The sequence below is a fragment of the Pocillopora verrucosa genome, chromosome 4, assembly GCF_036669915.1.
Source record: "Pocillopora verrucosa isolate sample1 chromosome 4, ASM3666991v2, whole genome shotgun sequence".
In the NCBI taxonomy this organism is placed as follows: Eukaryota; Metazoa; Cnidaria; class Anthozoa; order Scleractinia; family Pocilloporidae; genus Pocillopora; species Pocillopora verrucosa.
The window spans coordinates 16,037,402-16,055,358 of record NC_089315.1 but is presented as its reverse complement, the minus strand read 5'-3'; the positions used below and the strand labels follow the sequence as shown (position 1 = coordinate 16,055,358).

At 38.1% G+C, this 17,957-nt stretch overlaps 1 protein-coding gene across 1 annotated transcript; it reads left to right on the top strand.

The window, feature by feature from the left end:
* Nucleotides 1–85: 85 nt before the first annotated feature.
* On the top strand, nucleotides 86–17,956 carry LOC131795740 (large proline-rich protein bag6-A). Its single transcript, XM_059113349.2, has 25 exons — nucleotides 86–289; nucleotides 546–587; nucleotides 1,064–1,139; nucleotides 1,606–1,671; nucleotides 1,961–2,082; nucleotides 2,529–2,600; nucleotides 2,988–3,038; nucleotides 3,796–3,876; nucleotides 3,983–4,092; nucleotides 4,308–4,413; nucleotides 4,869–5,099; nucleotides 5,771–6,770; nucleotides 8,190–8,320; nucleotides 9,695–9,770; nucleotides 10,536–10,607; nucleotides 10,962–11,033; nucleotides 11,681–11,778; nucleotides 12,297–12,350; nucleotides 12,808–12,907; nucleotides 13,515–13,645; nucleotides 14,366–14,608; nucleotides 15,443–15,619; nucleotides 15,968–16,075; nucleotides 16,172–16,274; nucleotides 16,914–17,956. Exons 1-25 carry the CDS (start codon nucleotides 227–229, stop codon nucleotides 17,072–17,074), a joined length of 3,546 nt encoding a protein of 1,181 aa, XP_058969332.2. The 5' UTR covers nucleotides 86–226; the 3' UTR covers nucleotides 17,075–17,956.
* Nucleotide 17,957: the final 1 nt, after the last annotated feature.

Genomic DNA, 17,957 nt, shown 5'->3' with positions numbered 1-17,957 from the left:
TGTTTGGGCCCAGGTAACCACGCAATTTATTGCTTACGCCTCACCCACCCCACCCATCGTGATGGAATTTAAAACGAGAACTTTATCGGCCATTTTGAAGAACTCTGACTAAGAACTCTATTTGAAAGTGAAAGCTTCGCGACATAGCCGTTTAACGAAACTTTTCTCGGCTCCTCTTTCTTTATAAAGCTTAGCTACTCTTCTGGAGTAGCTGGGATTTCTGAAAATGATGCAGGTGTCCGTGAAGACGCTGGATTCGCAAACAAAAGTTTTCACTGTTTCAGAGGAGGTGAGACGATTTAATGTAGTCGGTACAGGATCACAGCGTTCTGGTCGTTTTGTCGTCTCTTTCCCGCAGTTCTGTGGCTCTGTCTTCTTCTCTTATCTGTAGAATTTCTGTGTTATCATACAAGAGTTCCTTTTACACTTTGCTGTTATAGTTCTTTGTTTATAGCCCAGGTTGTTGTGTTAAATTCAGTTCGAAGGTTCAATGATTTAAAGAAGTCGAATTGCGTTTCAATTTCATCCATTTTTTTTCTCGACAGTCCTCTGTGAAAGACTTTAAGGATCAAATTGCTTCCGATGTGGTGAGTATTATTGTAACTTGTGTGCGAGTTGCTGGTAGAAATGTTGGTAAGCGAAAACTGAAAATGCAATGACACTAAAGCCAATATGGCTGCCTAGCTCGTGCAAAGGCGTAGCGTTGTTGGTCACGATGACGGAAAACATAGGTGTGAAGGAGTGCTACTTAAAAACCATCTTCAAATTTTTAATTTTCCAGTTAAAAAGTTCTCTATGACGAGGAAAACGTTCCTAAAATTATTGCTTTTCCGTTACTGTAGAAGTACTTAAACAAGGAAGTCATTTTTTGCATATCATTGAAATATAGGTTGCATAAGTTTCCGGTCTCCTCATTCGGTTGCGAAGCTCCATATCAGACGTTTTCATTTCTCTTCCTGAAAAGTGCATGGTGGTTAACATTTGTACATACTATGTTTAATCATGCAGTTTTCTTTGAGTGTACAGTTTTGCAATGTACCGTGTCGTATCATTCGTTTCTCAGAATATACCCTCTGACAAGCAAAGACTTATTTTCAAAGGCAAGGTATTGCAGGATGATAAGAAGCTTTCAGAATATGGTAATTATATTTTTTTATTACATGTTCAGTTATACAGATGTGCATGCAAGGAACCATATGAGGTGATTACATGTATCTGAACTCTTAATGTGTAAATGTAATACGTCATCTGATTTCAGTCATTCCTGAAGCACAAGATTACCACAATGTACAGTAAATTTAAACACTTAATTTACTTGCTTAAAAAGCATGCAAGTGAAATTACGCACATAAACAAATAATATTTCATCGGTTTTCAAAATGAACTGAGGTTTATTTTTTAATCAGCTGAACAAGTTTCAGTTTTTGCTATGGTACCTTGTTCATTTGCACCTGTGCTGTTGTCTTTCCATGTTTGTGGAATTAACTAGGGAATACGCTTAATGCATAAACAAACTGCTACACGCAACTTATGTTCTGTAATGTGTACCTTTAGGAACAGTTTACTTGAATGTAATGATATTTATGGTAATTGTTCATCAAACAGGTGTTGATGGTTGCGTAATTCACCTGGTTGAAAGGAAACCTCCACCTCTTGGAGCAAGTTCTCTAGGTTTGGAAAATTGCATGTTTATGTCTATGTTGCAGCTTGAAATTTAATTCAGTTTAATATTACTATTTCAAATTTACAAGTGCAGTTGTAGCTTGACTAGTATTTTTCCTTTGTACATGTATGCATGTAAGAATCATTGCAATCTATTCCAACAAAGGAAGACAAATCAAACTAATTTGGAGTCACTTTTACTGAAATTTAATTTGAACTACAACATGAACATCAAAACAGTTTTGATTCTTCCAATCAGACTATTTGAATTTTATACTATTATAATTTTGTTTGTCAGATGGCCCCAATAGCTCTAGCAGCACATCTACCAGTTCATCAGGAAGCCTGCCTCTTGGAGTCGGCCCTAACATTGTCATGGGAGCATTTTCCATGCCAGTTGATGTAGTAGGAGCTACTCAGGTAACCAAGCAAAGTTTTCTCTAGATGATACTAATCAACCATTAGGTTGTGTATCACAGCTATACACTGATAGAACATACTTAATCCTTTCTAGGATGCTTTTTGGCAACTTAAAATCATAAAATGTTTGGCTTCAGTTAAAAGATAAAGACCTCTTTTTGCAATTTTGTAACACTTTGTTTACTGCTGACCATGAAGCTCATCTTTGAAAAAAGGTTAAGTGGCCAATCTTTATAGAAGGAAACATCAGTGCTTTGATAACTATTTAAGTTATGTGTTTTTCTTACTTACAGTCCAGGCCTGAAACAGGTAGTAATTAATATTGCTTCAGCTTGTTATATACTGCAATAAATAGTCTGCCAAAACTAATATTAAGAAATTGTTTATTACCTGAGTAATCAATTTTAACCAGACTTGAAACAGATTTTTGTTATTTTTTTATTCAGCAAATTGTTCAGAGCCTTGTCAATCAGCTGGGAGTGGATTCTGCCCAAGCAAATATCAGTACCACATCATCTGTAAGTGCTTATGAACTGTGGGACAGTTATTGTGAGAATGCTTGTTTATGACTAAGGCTGCCATCATTGTTTTGAATCAGCCCTGGCTCTATTTGAAATAAAAATTGCATGCTTTAACCCTTTGAGTCCTAGAGGTGATTAACATGTAACTTTTCCTTACAAAATCCCTACATTATCTAGCAAACATGTGATGAGAACACTTAAACTTATTGTGGTTAAAGTTGTTCACTCGATCTAACACCAAATTCTTATAGCTAATTTACAAGAAAATATGTAGCTACTTAGGGGAGGAGTTAATAATCATGTCTTGGGAGGGTTAATGATTGATGATCATTAATATAGATTGAAATTGATGGTTGTGTGTGAGTAGTTGATTTTTCCTTACAGGATGATGGATCTTCAGTGAATGTTCACATCAACCTTCAGGCCACAACTCAGGTAAAATACAAAGGCCAACATGCAATCAATTTATTTCATTAAAAATTCTTTTTAGAGAGTACGTGTATACAGTACACTGTATTTAAACTTACAAATCAAGTCACATGGAGTCATTGTTCAGGAACTACCGCTAATCTGCAGCAACCTGTAGCTTCTATCCTTCAGAGACTGAATCAGACATTCATGGACATGTGTAATATGAGTATTAGCAGCCATGATTCAGATGTTCCTTGGAATTTTTTTAATGAGCAGAAGATGTTAGATATTACTTAACTGTTAGAATATGCATGAGATACATGTACATGCATGAATACATAGTTAGGCTCTTTTTATTTTGCATGGTTCTCAGGTTTGAAATCTCTGCTTGTCCTACAGTTCTGGCTCTATTCCAGTTTTTTTTTTTTTTTTTTTTTTTTTTTTAAATTTATCATCATATTTTATTATTACAGCCTAAAAAGATAATGTTTTCACAAGAAAGTTAATATTAGCACAGTAACTTTGCATAAAAGTAGTAACATATATATGTATCAGTATGTGGATGTATTAGTGTTAAATGTCCTCATAAATGACACCTAAAGTTCATCTTAAAGGTGTTATTACTGTATGTTAGGTACTGGTTACATGAAAATCTGTGTGGTCTCTGTAACGTGGTGTTGAACATTACAATGTATGTCCATTACTGCACGGGTGTACGTGTATTCATAGTGTTGTTACATTGGAAGAGTATCTAAAGTGCATGAATATATTTTACTTTCAGCCTGGAAATGATGTATCACAGAGGATTAATAGGGCAAGACATTTCATGAGAGCTGCATCTAATTCTTTGAACAGATCTGAGGTGCAGTAGTACTCATCATGTTTAGACTATGAAATATATTGTAGACTGCGATTCTCCAATCTAGTTAAATGACTTGAGGATTGAAATATAGCATGAAATATTTTAGGGAGATGGAGTTCTTCCCATGGATACATCAGAAACACCAAATACTGCAAATACCAATCAAGCTGAAGGATCCTCAACAGAAACTGGCAGCCAAACTTCAAACCTTTCCAGGTATGGGCAGCATTTGCTATGCTCCTGAGTTTTGATTAGTCATTGGGATTCCTTATCAAGGGTACTGAACCCAGTGCCTGACAAAGACCTCTCTGAAATAGTCATTTTTCAATTTCAGTACACTGCTCAACTGTGCATACATGTAGCTTCACAATCATCATCTTGGTTGTGAATTTTGCTTTGATTGTGTCTACAGTAACTTTTTTTTTTAACAGTCCTGCAGCCTTGGCAGAAGTCTTAAGGGATGCAAGGGACTCCATGACTTCAATGCAAACAGTATTAGACAGATATGCTTCTCTTCTAGACTCCAACTCTCCAGAGGTACAGTTATTTCAATTTTTAAGTTTTATAGTATTCTTTTTAAACATTAAGGTTCTTTGGAAGTTAGTTATGCAGATAAATAATTAACTTTTGCTAAGAAACTGTAGATTTCAATCAGTGAAAGCTTAAGCAGGTCTGAAAATTGGTTCTGGGGGTCAGGCAGTCGTGCTGCATATATAACTTTGCCCCTGGGAAGGTAGAAAACTGATGGTATCCTGAATGGAGGGGATAAGATTCTAAGGAAACTGCAGTGCTGCATCAGTGGGGGGTATTATAAATTTATTTTGGTGGGTAAAGAGGTTATAAAGCTGATGCTTAGGAAGTTAACTCTTTGTTAGAGACAAATGGCTAAAACTCTTTATGGTGGTCAATTTATGTTATCAACTCAGTTGTAAGATACCAAGTAGAAATCCAGTGTAGATGTTCCTAACTGAGAATTTACTTTGGTTTTAAAGAACTTAGATGCTTCTGAAGACACCTTACCGGATAGAGTGGCTGAAGCATTCCACAACCTCAGTCATGCTTACCATGCTCTGTCAGATCTTACTTTCAATTTCCGTGGTCCTGAACCAAGAAGGCCAAGTGTGCTCACGTCACTATCTCCACATATTCCACAAGTGCCAATGTTGTCAAGCTTTGTTGGTGCACCTCAGATGATACCAAATCCAATGGCTCAGCCTGCTCAGGTATTTAGGAATGTCCATTGAATTTCATTGCATGGTGATTGTGTGGTTAACTTAAAAGTGTAAGCTACACTTGTCTGGTATACTTTCAGGGCTAATGACTTTCTAGTCAACTTGGGATAAAACTGCTGTACAAGGAGCACTAACCCATTTTCATTTTATGCAATTGATGCAGAATGAAAGCTTAAAAGATTTCATCCAATTTGGCTTTTTATTTTGCCCAAACACCCACCCACCCCCCCCCCCCCTTCACTTTAAACTCCAACTTTATTGGAATGATGGAAAATCTTTCTATTACAGCTACTGTTTTGGAAATACTGTATTGTAAAAATCAATCCTGTATTACAAGATAACATTATGGAAGCAAATTGCTTCAATCTCTTGTACAGTTGGTGGTTCTATCTTGGAAACAGAGGATGTTATTCCATATGTTATTGTTTAATAGAGATCTTATCATAACTGTATTTTGTACTCTTTATGTGGCATACATGTAAGTGAGTTCAGTTTCTTGTCCTTACCTTCAATCTATACTGAATGCCCCCATAATAAACATTAAACCAAAGACTAATGTTAGTTTTAGCAAAGTTCATTTTTCTTTGCAATGTATATCTCAGCTGTATAGCAGTTGATCGGATCACAAACAAGCATGTTTATTCTTTATTTTAACCCCATAGCAACCTGCTGCAAGCTCCACAACAGCACAGACCAGCCAAGCTGCACCAGGTACCCCGCAGATACCATTGGGCACCAATCAGAATTTGAGGATCCATGTGAATCCTCAAGGTGGAATCTCATTGACCACCATCATATCAAATGTGTCACATCCAGGCACCACTGCACCAGTCAACAGTCTGTCTACACCATCCACAACATCCACAAGTGGTACAAGGATGAGTGCTAGTGCAGATAATGGTGCTGCAAGAGAGACTTTTTCAAGCTCCTTTGGGGAGCAGAGGTCATCAGTTGGCACTGACACAAATAATGGTGCCACTGCTACTGCCAACACAACTAATAGCAGTACTAGTACATCAACTCAGACTTCACAGCCCAGTGTCCGGACTCGCATTATTGTAGATGACTTCATTGCATTGGTGTCAAATGTGCCAGCTTCCATGGCTGCTGCTATGGCTGCAGCCCAGGGTGGTCAGGTCCCTTCAGGGATGTCAGTGGCTCAGAATCAATCCCAGGCACCAGGCCAAGGAGCAGCAACAGCAACAAGCACGCCAGTGCCAACACCTGGAACACAGAGTACAACAGCTGGACAGGGTCAAGCTAGACCTCAGGGATTACCAGGGGCTGTGTCCATGAATCTTATGTCTGGTATGGGAGGAGGAGGAGGAGGAACACCAAACTCAAATCATCCTGACCCATCTTTACCTTGCCAGTCATTTCATTTTGGACCACAGGGACAGCGTGCTCAGCCACAGCAAACCAGTCAACCACAGTCAACCCAATCTACCACTACAACAGTGACAAGCACTCCAGCTCAGACGCCAATAGCCAGCACTGCCCCTGAGACAGCAGCGACAAGTACTCCAGCTTCAACTGCTGCAACTACCAGCGCTTCTCAGACTCAACCCAAAACTCGGGGAGCAGCTGGTGATAAGAAGCCTCCTAGTGAACCTCCGCCTGCACGTGAGCCACCAGTGAGAACACCCCCAGAGCGAAGGAGAGGTACATGTACCTGTACATGTGATTTGATTTAATGCTTCCTATTACTGACATTTGAGTTACAATGATGAGTTGATTTTTCTAGTTATTGCAAAATCTTGTGTTCAGTTATGATGTACATGTATTTGTATTTGGCACCTACCATGTACATGTAATGTACACTTGAAATAGTGATTTGATATTCCACATTAACAGCTGTATTTTTGATAAATCGTAGTGCAACAGAAATTTCATTTATTATAACAGCACATCAAACCTTAAATTGGTTACCTTAAAGTTGTTTGGACTATCGTCCAAAGTCAATCTTGGCAGGGTGATAAAGCTACAAAAGAGAGCTACACTGTACTTCCAATCAGGTCCTAGATCCACTCAGTTCTTTGTTTTGTTTTGTTTTTTTTTTCAAAACTCTAAAGAATGCTTGAGAATAAATGTGACCTTCCATGGGAAAACGGACACTGATGCTTTTCTGTTTAAACTGCAAAACCGTTTACTATCCGTTTAAATCCATTTAAATGGTTCATGAAAGTGTTTAAATGGTTTGCTCATCCATTTAAAAAAATTTGCATCTGTTTAACGCTTTAGCTAAAACGTTTGAGTGGTTTGCTTATCTGTTTAATAAAATTTGCATCCATTTAACGCCTTTGGTAAAACGTTTAAGCGGTTTGCTCATCTGTTTAAAAAAATTTGCATCTGTTTAACGCTTTAGCTAAAATGTTTAAGTGGTTTGCTTATCCGTTTAAAAAAATTTGCATCCGTTTAACGCTTTTGGTAAAACATTTAAGTGGTTTGCTGATTTGTTTAAAAAAATTTGCATCTGTGTGAAATGGTAGTTCACTTGGAAGAAAATGCTAGGTACTCTAATGGCCTTCATAGAAAAGAGAAAACTGAAGGGGGTAGAACTGCTGCAGCATTAACTCATCATATCTGGAATGGCTTGCCACTTGATCTTAGACAAATACGTGTAGAATTTCTGAACAGCTTGCAAAAAAATTTTTGTTAGTAATAAATGAATACCATTGAACAGCAAATCAAGAAATTTACACAGTATGAATCATTATGTAACTTTTGATAGTTTCCTTTATACTTGTAAATGGTAATTTTCAATATAAGTTATAGAAGTTTTTTATTAGGCTTTTCTACTACATGTGCTTGTACAAAGTAGTTATAGTAATTTTTTTCAATTGTTAACTTATAAATAGATAGGTTTTTGTAATGTTACATGTACAGGTGTATGTATGAAATGTCTGAGGAAAAATTTTACTCCTTCAGAAGGGCTACCATCATGAAATAAAGACTTTACCTCCTTATTAACTATATTATGTTGCATAAGGTCATATACTCAATCAACTTTATGACATAATTGCAAAACCAGCTGTTGTGCCCATTGTTGGTATTTAATCATTGATTTCCTTGCATCTTCAGCCCGTGACCGCACAATATCTCCAGCTGATTTGCAAGGGATTCTAGGAATGATCGCACATGATCAGAGGACTGGCTTTAGAGGATTACCATCACTTTTTCCCGGCAGCTCAGGCCGAGGTCCACCTAGACAGGTACTGATCATGAACTGCCAGTGTTCATGCCCTTACTGTAGGGAGCTTAAGCAGTCATGATGGTAACCTCTGGGGAAACATAACTGAAAAGTGAACGTATATTTGTCTCAAAGGATTTTGGGAATAGCCTGATGTGTCTATTGTGTCATATTCTACCAAACCTCTTCAGAAGAGAGAAGAGGAAACATAATTGATGTGCTTTTTTTGTTCCTGTGCCCAGAAAGTCAAAATTTGTTGTCTCAACATTGTTGTGTTACTGAGACTGGTTGGGAAGGTTTCATTATATGCACATGTAGTTCTTTTGTTCTCCAAATTAGATCTTTAAGATCCTCATGTCTGCCTTGTTGTCCCTATCATGGGTTGCTTAAGCTCCCCAGTATTGCTGTGTGAACTTGTTTTGTAAATTAAGAACAGTTACATGTAAATGCCCATATAGAGGTGGATAAAATTAAGTGAAGGGGCTTTGCCTTAAGGTAAGGATTAGATTGAAAATTTGCCATAAAGCTTTCTGGACTGAATTTAAAATTTTGATTTACAAATGTGGGTATAGATTCTGCAGTTTGACATAATTGTTTACTCAACTAATGGAAATAATTATTTGTTTTGCTTGGTGATTACTGGTTATTTTATAGAGCTGAAAGAAATTGTGTGGTCCCATGCTTTGCTCATATATATCCCTGTCAAGCCAACAACAATTTTTCCTGCACATCTGCCCTGGCAGTAAAGCCCCAGACATGTTGCATTTGGAACTAATGCTAAGGAGTTACACTACAATGAAGTTTTTGATTTCTACATGTTGCTCTGAACTATGTGCTCTGTTATCTGTCTTAGACAGTTGTTTTCCAATATTTTATCTCATACTATGGCATCTTTGAAATTAAATACAACCCCTTAAATATGAGAATCTAAAGGGGTGTGCTCAGTTTACATTGTACTTTATTTGAGACAGTAAAGGACATACTACATGTATGCAAGTCTTAATTTTCCTTTCTATGATAAGCTGAATTATGCAGGAATTGTGATTGGTTCTTACTTAAGGTACAATCCATTGGAGGACAAGTGCTTTGATGACATCACCATCACAACATTTTGCTTTTTAATCATGTTAAAACAAATAGATTTGTTGTTGTCATGAGTCTGTACAGTTATAGATCATAAAAGACACCAGATTGTGGTACACTGACACACTTTAATTACATTTTTCAGTGATACCCACATAAAGATGACAAAATTAACATAAACTCTATGTGACTTGTTTGCGCAGAGTCTTGTGTGTAGATGAGGCATGCAAAATGCGCTATTGCCACACCATCATCTGTAGAAAAATAATGATTTTTCAACCATATTAATCTTCTATTAATAAACCTTCATCAGTCTGGCCGAAGGGGTGGTTCAGATTCAAGGCAATCAATGATGGATATCATAGATTCTATGATGAACTACAATGAAGGTTTGTTATGGTATCATATGGCAATAATTACTCTTGGGATCCCCCATAGTCAATTGTCAAATGTCAATTGGGTGATTACCTGGGGGGGGGGAGGGGGGAGAGGAAAGATGTTGCCTCCTCCCCCTTTCCCACCAATGACTTTCACTGATACTCTGCCTGAAAGAGGCAAGGGAGGGGTGGGGTTATTTGACTCTCGTATGGCAATTTAAAGGTCTAACAGATTGTCACTTACACCATTTTTTAAAGAGACCATATAAGAGTTATTTACCTAAGTCATTCAGTTGCCAAAGTGCTTTTTTCTGTGACATTGCTATCACATTGCAATATTTTTTAATGGAAAAAGGTGATGACTTCAAACATGACTAGCAGTATTACTTGCTGTGATACCTCTTATATTTTACACTGGCTCTAGAAATGTTGAAAACATTTGACTATGACCATCCCATCTCTTTGTCCTTGTGCTTAAACTTTGAGAGAGATGTTACACACACAGTTTTCCCTCCTCAAAAACCAATTTTACATATGGGCCAGCAATTCAAGTGTAACAATTCAAAGGACTGTTGTCCTGCAAACAATGTAGTTTAGAGCAGTGGTCAATAGAGTGTTAAGAATTAGCAGGGATTGTTTTGGTTTTCTTTTAGTTTACACTGTGATTGGTCAAAAAATTTAATCCGTAATTTATGTCATACTGTAGCGAGTAATTCTCAGTCAATGGTTATCTGTTATTATTTTGACAAGTACATTTTTTTTACTCATGCATTTCAGGTCAGACACAAACAATTAATTCCTTAATCGAAACAATGAGACAAAGTGGACTGGACATTCAAGATGAAGAAGGTGAGCTGTTCCTATCTCTTTATTTTATGAGTTTGTTTTCGGCATGGAACATGGAAACCGTCTTGCTTCCCTTACATGTAAAACCATGACAAAGTGTTCTCCCTTATTTTAAGCATAATAAATAAAACAAACTTTCAACCCGGTAAAGCAGTCCTTTTATCCGCTGAATCTTCAAGAATTCCAAGCAATTTTAAACGGTAATAGGAGGTACTATAGGCGGTAGATGTCACCGGTTACTGCCTTTAAAGGAGAACACTGCATATTGTATACTTCCTTGATTCAATTTCTTTTTTGTTTCAAGTACAGCTCACTTGAGGTTATTTTAATTCTCTCTGTTATTTTTCTTTTGTCAAGGACTGGTTCCTGCTCTATATCAGCGTCTAAGTGCCGTGATGACAGTTGAGGATGTCATGGGCGTGGTCATGGGTAAGTGCTGTAACTTCTCAATGCGTTTTGCATCGCGATTTTGTATGGAATGAAGATAAGTTGTAGGGCAATACAATAGATTCAGAAGATATTTTAGCTCTCAAAGACAACGTAATATTAGTTTCTATATTCTCCTTACTGTTTCCTATACATTTCCAATAGAAATCACAAAGAGAATTTGTTTGGCAATCAAGAGCTTCTCAAGTTGGTTATCATTTCCTATGTTTACATGGGTTATACCAAAAGGGGAAATAAGATTCTAATTTCTTCTAAAGTTGAAGGGTTTATTGGTTTTGTCGCCATGTAGAGTCACTGTTTGTTGAAGTTGAATGTCATTACAGTTGAACTCTGCTTGCTCGAACTCACAAGTCAAACAAAAATTGGTTGAGTTGCGAGAACTCGAGTTAGCTGATAGTTAATGACTGGAAAGCTGGGGTCAAGGGATCTTGTTCGAGTTACCGGGGGAGATCGAGTTAGCGGGGTTCTAGTGTTTATTTCAAGCACAATTGTTTGGAACTCGTGGTGCGTTTTGATGCGCTGTCATAGGTGCATTGGGACAATCACTGATATTCGTCCTTCTTTTGAAAGGAGTAAATTGTATTTTTGATGTTGTTGCCTACGTAAGTGCCTGTTTCTTGTCTCTTTAGGTTCTGAGAGACCATTTGAACGAATCCGACCAGCTTTGATGGTGTACGTGAAGGAGGATCTTTTGCATGGACAAGAAGCAACAAACGAAAACCTACGGGTAAAATTTTTAATATAGCTCTTAGTGATACTGTCTTTACGCTACTCTTTCTATAGCTTGCGAGCGTATCTGATTGTTTTGTTTTTCCCATTTAATTGTGAATTCTATATTTATTTTCAGCATTAGTTTTGTCAAATTAAATCAGTTATACGTTTACCATGATTTCGAAGTAAACGTCTTGCTTCCTAGCTCTTATAATTCATCCAAACCGGTAGACTATGGTATAACATGAACAGCCGTCACACGAATTATGATTTTGTTCGCTGTAATCCCTAAATTTCGAAACGTTCAATTGTAAAGGATGTCTTCCCTCTAAGCCAGTGTTGATTCCCACGCAACCCACCCATCCCTTCCTTTGCCAAACCCTCCCATGTCACATCTCTCTCATCCGTTGAGGGGTGGGGGGGGAGGGGGGTGGTGAGAATTCCACGCCTCCTGTAAAAGTATGCCCTGTTTTTCGCTGACGTGGTGTAGTCCCTTTGTTCGTAATGGCTTATTTTGTTCTGAATCCTTTTCAGAAAGCTGTGAAGGAGTTGACTAAAGAGATCGTTGATGGTGTTGGGGACTCCCTTGTAAGTGAAGTTCAGTGATCTTCAGTACGCTACACCTGCATTCAAAGGCTGCCTTTCGTGTTTTTTTTTGTTGCATCTGTTTGTTTGTTCAATCAACAGTGTTTCTGTTGGGTGTCTCGCTTTCGGAATGCTACCCAGTTGTGTTGCTTTTTCAGATTCTCTGAATTCACTAATTTACTTTCGTGTGAAGTTTTGAGAACATAGATACTTGTATATCAACCTCAAGGGTTTAGACTGAAATTAACTGTAAGTTACTCAAATTAGCCTTATTTATCCATGTCGGTTTGAGACGCATCTAAGGGCTTAGGTCTCAACACTGCGTTGGTTTTTTGCTATTGCAGACGGCATGGTGAAGAAGCATTTAAGATTTCCCCCTCTGTACTAGGCCTGTTTTGTTCTTTTTGTCTTTGTGGTTGGCTTTGTGTGAACATTTATCTTTTTTTTTTGTCGCAAATAGAAAGTTGCCCCAACAAATAATGATATTGATATTGTGGAATCTGCCCAGAGCTTCCTAGAGCACTATATCAGAAATGCCGTGGACTTGGTTTTACATTCAGGTTAGTGAAGAAACCGTATGGTTAAAAATTCAATTGGATTTCTATAAGGATACGATTACTGGGTGTTTCTGTTCAAAGATAAGTTTTTCAAAAACGTTGGAGCTAAAAGTAGTGTCCTCAATAAAGAGGACATAGAGTTAGAGTTCTCAGTAGCTGAGTGAGCATCGTAGCGCAGAAATCTATCTTTCGTGAGTCCAAACCCGTTTTCGTACATAATTTTTTGTCCTTTTTTCGATGTCTTTTGAGGTGGATTCCACTATTACGGTTTTTTAAATATGGTACCGGGCGTGCGTTTAACAGGTTTACGCGCATAAAGCACAGAAGGACAAGAGTTGATTAAGATGTAACTCTCTCTCAGATGTAATATTGAGCGCTGTAGATTCTATCCTAGTCTATTGTTTTGGAGAGAGGCCCCTTAATTACATGTAACTACTTTATTTGGTGCAAGGAAGGTCACTTAAACGAAAACAGTATACCCTAAGGAAAAGAAAAAAAAAAGGAATTGTTAACGCGAATCGATTTTGATCGGAGGATGTGCTGTTGATGAAGATCTCTTGAGAGATGGGCACGTTACTGTAACTATAATGATATCTTGTTGCATCAACAGAGGAGAACCCCAGGTTTGCTGAATACTTTCAAGGCCACATGAAGGATATAGCTGCAGAATTCTTCACAATGCTGGTGTTTTGCTACAGAGATGGGCTGGAAGGAGTGGAACAAGTGATCAGAAATAGAATTGTGAGTATCAAAGCCTGCTTTTTTTCCCCTTCAGTGCCTTCGAATCACTCGACGAGTAGCAGCACACGTGAATTGTAAGTTGCCACCCACTCGGAACTTAAAGAACCAACCTGAACCTCCAAAAATTGTGGGCTAGTCCCGTTTCGAGACGTTTGATTGAAGCAAATAACGAGCTTTCATGGTGTTTTATTTTACGCAAGATGGCTCACTGAATCTGTTTGGAAGCCAACTCTGCCATGATTTTGATTTTTGGATGTGGAATACCGTAGGTTTTATTTCGGAAATAATGATGACTGCTTCCTCGTGCTTTTGATCGCGTGCAGTGAGAGGACGAAAGAAGAGGGAACGGATAACAGTGTTAAACCAAGATAATTTGTTTTTATCAACTGAGTTGATAGTATAAATTAGCCACCGTGAAGATTTTGTAAAGGTGACGTTTCGAGCGTTAGCCCTTCATCAGAGGTAATTTACATTATCAACTCAGTTGAGAAAACCAAATGATCTCGTAATATCGCCCACTGATGCGGCATCACTGTTTCTTTAGAAACTTACCACCTTAATTCATCAGTGTGAAACCTAGCTGAGTGCGGAATGCCTGACATGTAGGACCTGCTGTATCTCGCCTCTGTAGTAGTTCTCTGTAGCTTGCTAGTAGAGCATCCAAATGCCCATTCTGTAAAAATGATTCGTAAACTCTACTCCATTTTTTAATGCTTGCAGCCCACATCGAGTTTAACACAAGACATGGATGAACGTTCTCGAGAAGTGTTTGAGCAGTTGTTACTGAGGAACATCCGTCAGATGTACTACAGTAGGGCGTATTGTGAGGGGCGACTCCAGCGCTTCATGATCAAACGCAGAACCCCTCCACCACCCCCTCCGGCACAACCTGAAGCCCCCTCTAAACCTCCCGTGGGGAACTCCTCTGAGGACGAAAAGGCGGGCGACAAGAAAGTGGGAGAGGTGAGGAAATTGTTTTGAAAATCTTCACCCCTAAAGTGAAAGCAGTTGTGTTACGAGTAATGCAAGCTCTTTAGTTTTCAATTGATTGTTGAACAAACCAAAACCAGAGGTATCCAAGCGACCAATCAGAACCAAGGTTTGCATTGTCATTAGCCAATGAGAACTCAAACTGCTTGAAGCGCGGGAAAATGCGGGTGACCAAACGCGATTGTTTTTAGTTTTGCATCTGATTGGTTGAGAGGACGGCGCAAGTATTGTGGACCAATCGCAATACAAAGTGAAGTAAAACCAAAGCAATCCCGGATTACTTTCGATACTCAATTGAAAATTGCTCCAGTAGGGTTCCTTGATTTTTACAACGACATTTATGAAGTTTAATCACAAAACAAATCTTCTTAGTAATTCACAATCGCGTTCGATATTTTTTCTTCCCCTTTCCGATGCCATGGCAAATAGCCCGCCTCGCCAATTGTACCTAACTGCCTTTAAATTTAGTGTTAAACATGTGGACCAAACGATGCAATACGTAGAGTTCTTATGAAGCTATGTTGTATGCTTGGCGGAAACCGAACCACACTTTCTTCACCGCACTATTCCCTGTTTGGTCGTTATCGTTATTGCATTGTCACTTTGATTGTGAGTGTTGTTGTGCGTTGAAAGGTTGTGACAATGATTGGGCAAAATAAGGTTTTATTATATTTTTTTTAATATTCACACAACAAAGAACTCCAAATGATTTCAGACTGCAAATGAATTTGCGCTTCCACCTCTCCATGCCTCCTATCAAAGTTAAAGGTAATCTCAGTTATATTCATTGTACATGTATTCTGACAGGCCATAGACGAAGACATGGACAGTCATGGTTCTGATGATTCAGAGACGTTTACGACTCCCCCTGCATCCATCATAGCAGGGAATGATACGGAAAGCCTCAATGTAGAATTGCCGGAGGGTGAAGAGGCTATGGAGGAAGAGCAAGCGGATCAAGAGTGGAAATCTATTATGCCTGAGGTAGTTGTTTTAAAAGCGATTTTGTCGCTTTTAGATTCATTGCATGTACGTGCCAGCCTCACCCAGATATCTGTTTGTTAACGAGATTTAACGCAGCACAATGGTTGGCTTCGGATCTGCTCTGATAACCAAAAGTAAACATATTGTGAAATAAAGCATATTCTCAAGACACATTCTTTAAATTAATTGCCAAAGTATATTATAGTCTTAAACCGTGGCTTTCTCATTCAATATTATGTGTATTTCAAACTTTTGTTACATAATTCCTCCAAATGTCTTGTGGCCTTTGGCCGATTGAATTCGAGATTGCTGTAGTGCCACAGAAGCGTAATTTTCTGTCTTTCATAGGAATGGATCCCCGTAATCACAACAGACATTGTGCGGCAAAGACGAATGCCACCACAAGCGCCTTTTAGCGATGCTTACGTCAATGGACTACCACCAAAGAGGCGTAAGGTAAATACAACCAGTTATCAACAATGTTTACTTCAGTCTCTCCAGTCTACCAAGTCATTTAAGAACGACTCTAACTATTGTTGATCACGTCTTCAGATGATAGACCAACGAGGCATTACGCCAAGTGAAGACAGTATAGGTGATGCATTGAAGAGTGCGGCTACAGCCACAGGAGCCACGCCTCTCACAAGTCTGGACGGTAATGATAACGATGATGATGATTATTATTATTATTATTATAATAAACTAATAACAGTGATAATAATGACAACGATACGAAGAAGAAGAAGAATAACAGTAATAGAATATTGATGATAATAGTAAGGATCTATACACGATGGGAATTCTAGAGGAGAATCAGAGTTAACACAAAGCGAAGACGCACAGCAAAAGGGGATACCTCTAACACATTTTAATTCTATGGCAAAGGCCTTATTTCCTCACTACGCTCAAGTGATATTGCTTTTCTTTCTTAGGCGAGTGTGGAAATCGCCATTCCTGCGGTGAATAAATGTTATTTTATAATTTTCATTCAGTGGCATCCTATAACAAGAAAGTGATGTACAGTCCTCCTTAATACTTCTTCCTTTTTTCGTTTAAAACACAATAGTTTGTTTCCCCTCACTCAACCATTTCTAGATTAACATATCTCTTCCAGGTGGTACAGTTTAAGGAGTACAACAGAGCTTTGTAAGAAGGCGTGTACGAATGTAAATTTGTTGTTTCTTTTCGAACAGCGCTCTGAAACAAGATATAGTTTAATTGCTTCTTGATGGTTCGGCCAGAATAAAGGCTTAGATTGAAGTCTGATGTTAATATTATAAACTCCCTCTTCCAGATCTTTCAAGAGCTGCTAAGGGAAATCGTGCCCTCCATGGAGCATATCGAAGAGAGATTCAAAAGGAAATCAAGACAAGATTGGATAAAGATACAGATTACAGACCTGATAGATTCCCTCAGACTAAGGATTGTTTTGACAAAGATTCAGAGAGGAAGTAGCACTAGAAATACGGCGAGCGGATGTAATAGCTCGTCTGTATATCACCATTAAATTGGTCATTATAGGTGTGACCAGTTACCCGCCGTGCATTTAGCACAGGAAGCTCAATGTAATGAAGTTGAAAATCGTTAAATGACGGTGCTTTGTAAAGCTTACCGGATGGACCTTCAATCTTTGTGCGGATCAGAACTGTGGGATGAACAACTTAAGAAAAACCCGCACACTGAGATGTATGTGTCGACATTTTCAATTTTTTTGTTTTCGTTTTTGGTTTTAATCTTTTAGCAATCATCCTTCTCAGCCTCATATCATTAGAACTCAATTCAATCGAATCATCGGAGGTATTAGAGGTAAAGGCGCAAGTTTCCTTAGTTTAAGTCATTTTGTCAACCCACATGTCCTGCAAGGTGTAATCTGCGTTTGGGTTTTTATAATCAGCTGATTCTCTCAGAGATCAATAGTTAATACTTCCCCTCAATTGAAAGGACATCCCTTGTTCTAAAGTACCTTAAAAAAACTCTTGCTACCAATTAATATAAGCAAACTTATGATTACTTTCTTGCGATTTTGTTTTTTGTTTTTGTCTGTTTTGTTTGTTTGTTTGTTTGTTTGTTGTCTTGGTGTGTGTTTTGTTGATGTCAATATCTTGTTCTTTTTAGTCACTGTAAGTTTAATAACTATTGGGATTTATAAGTGGACCTATACTTTGCACCAGAAGAATATTGGTACAGGTCCAGAGAATGTGCCACTAATCCTGCATAGAAACCGTGTGCAGTGAAGAGCTTTAGTCTTAGAACCAAAGAGGTTTGTTAGGATGTTGAATTGTTAATGGCTTATGAAAAAAATAGTACTGATTGAATTAAATCACATTTCAATTAATAT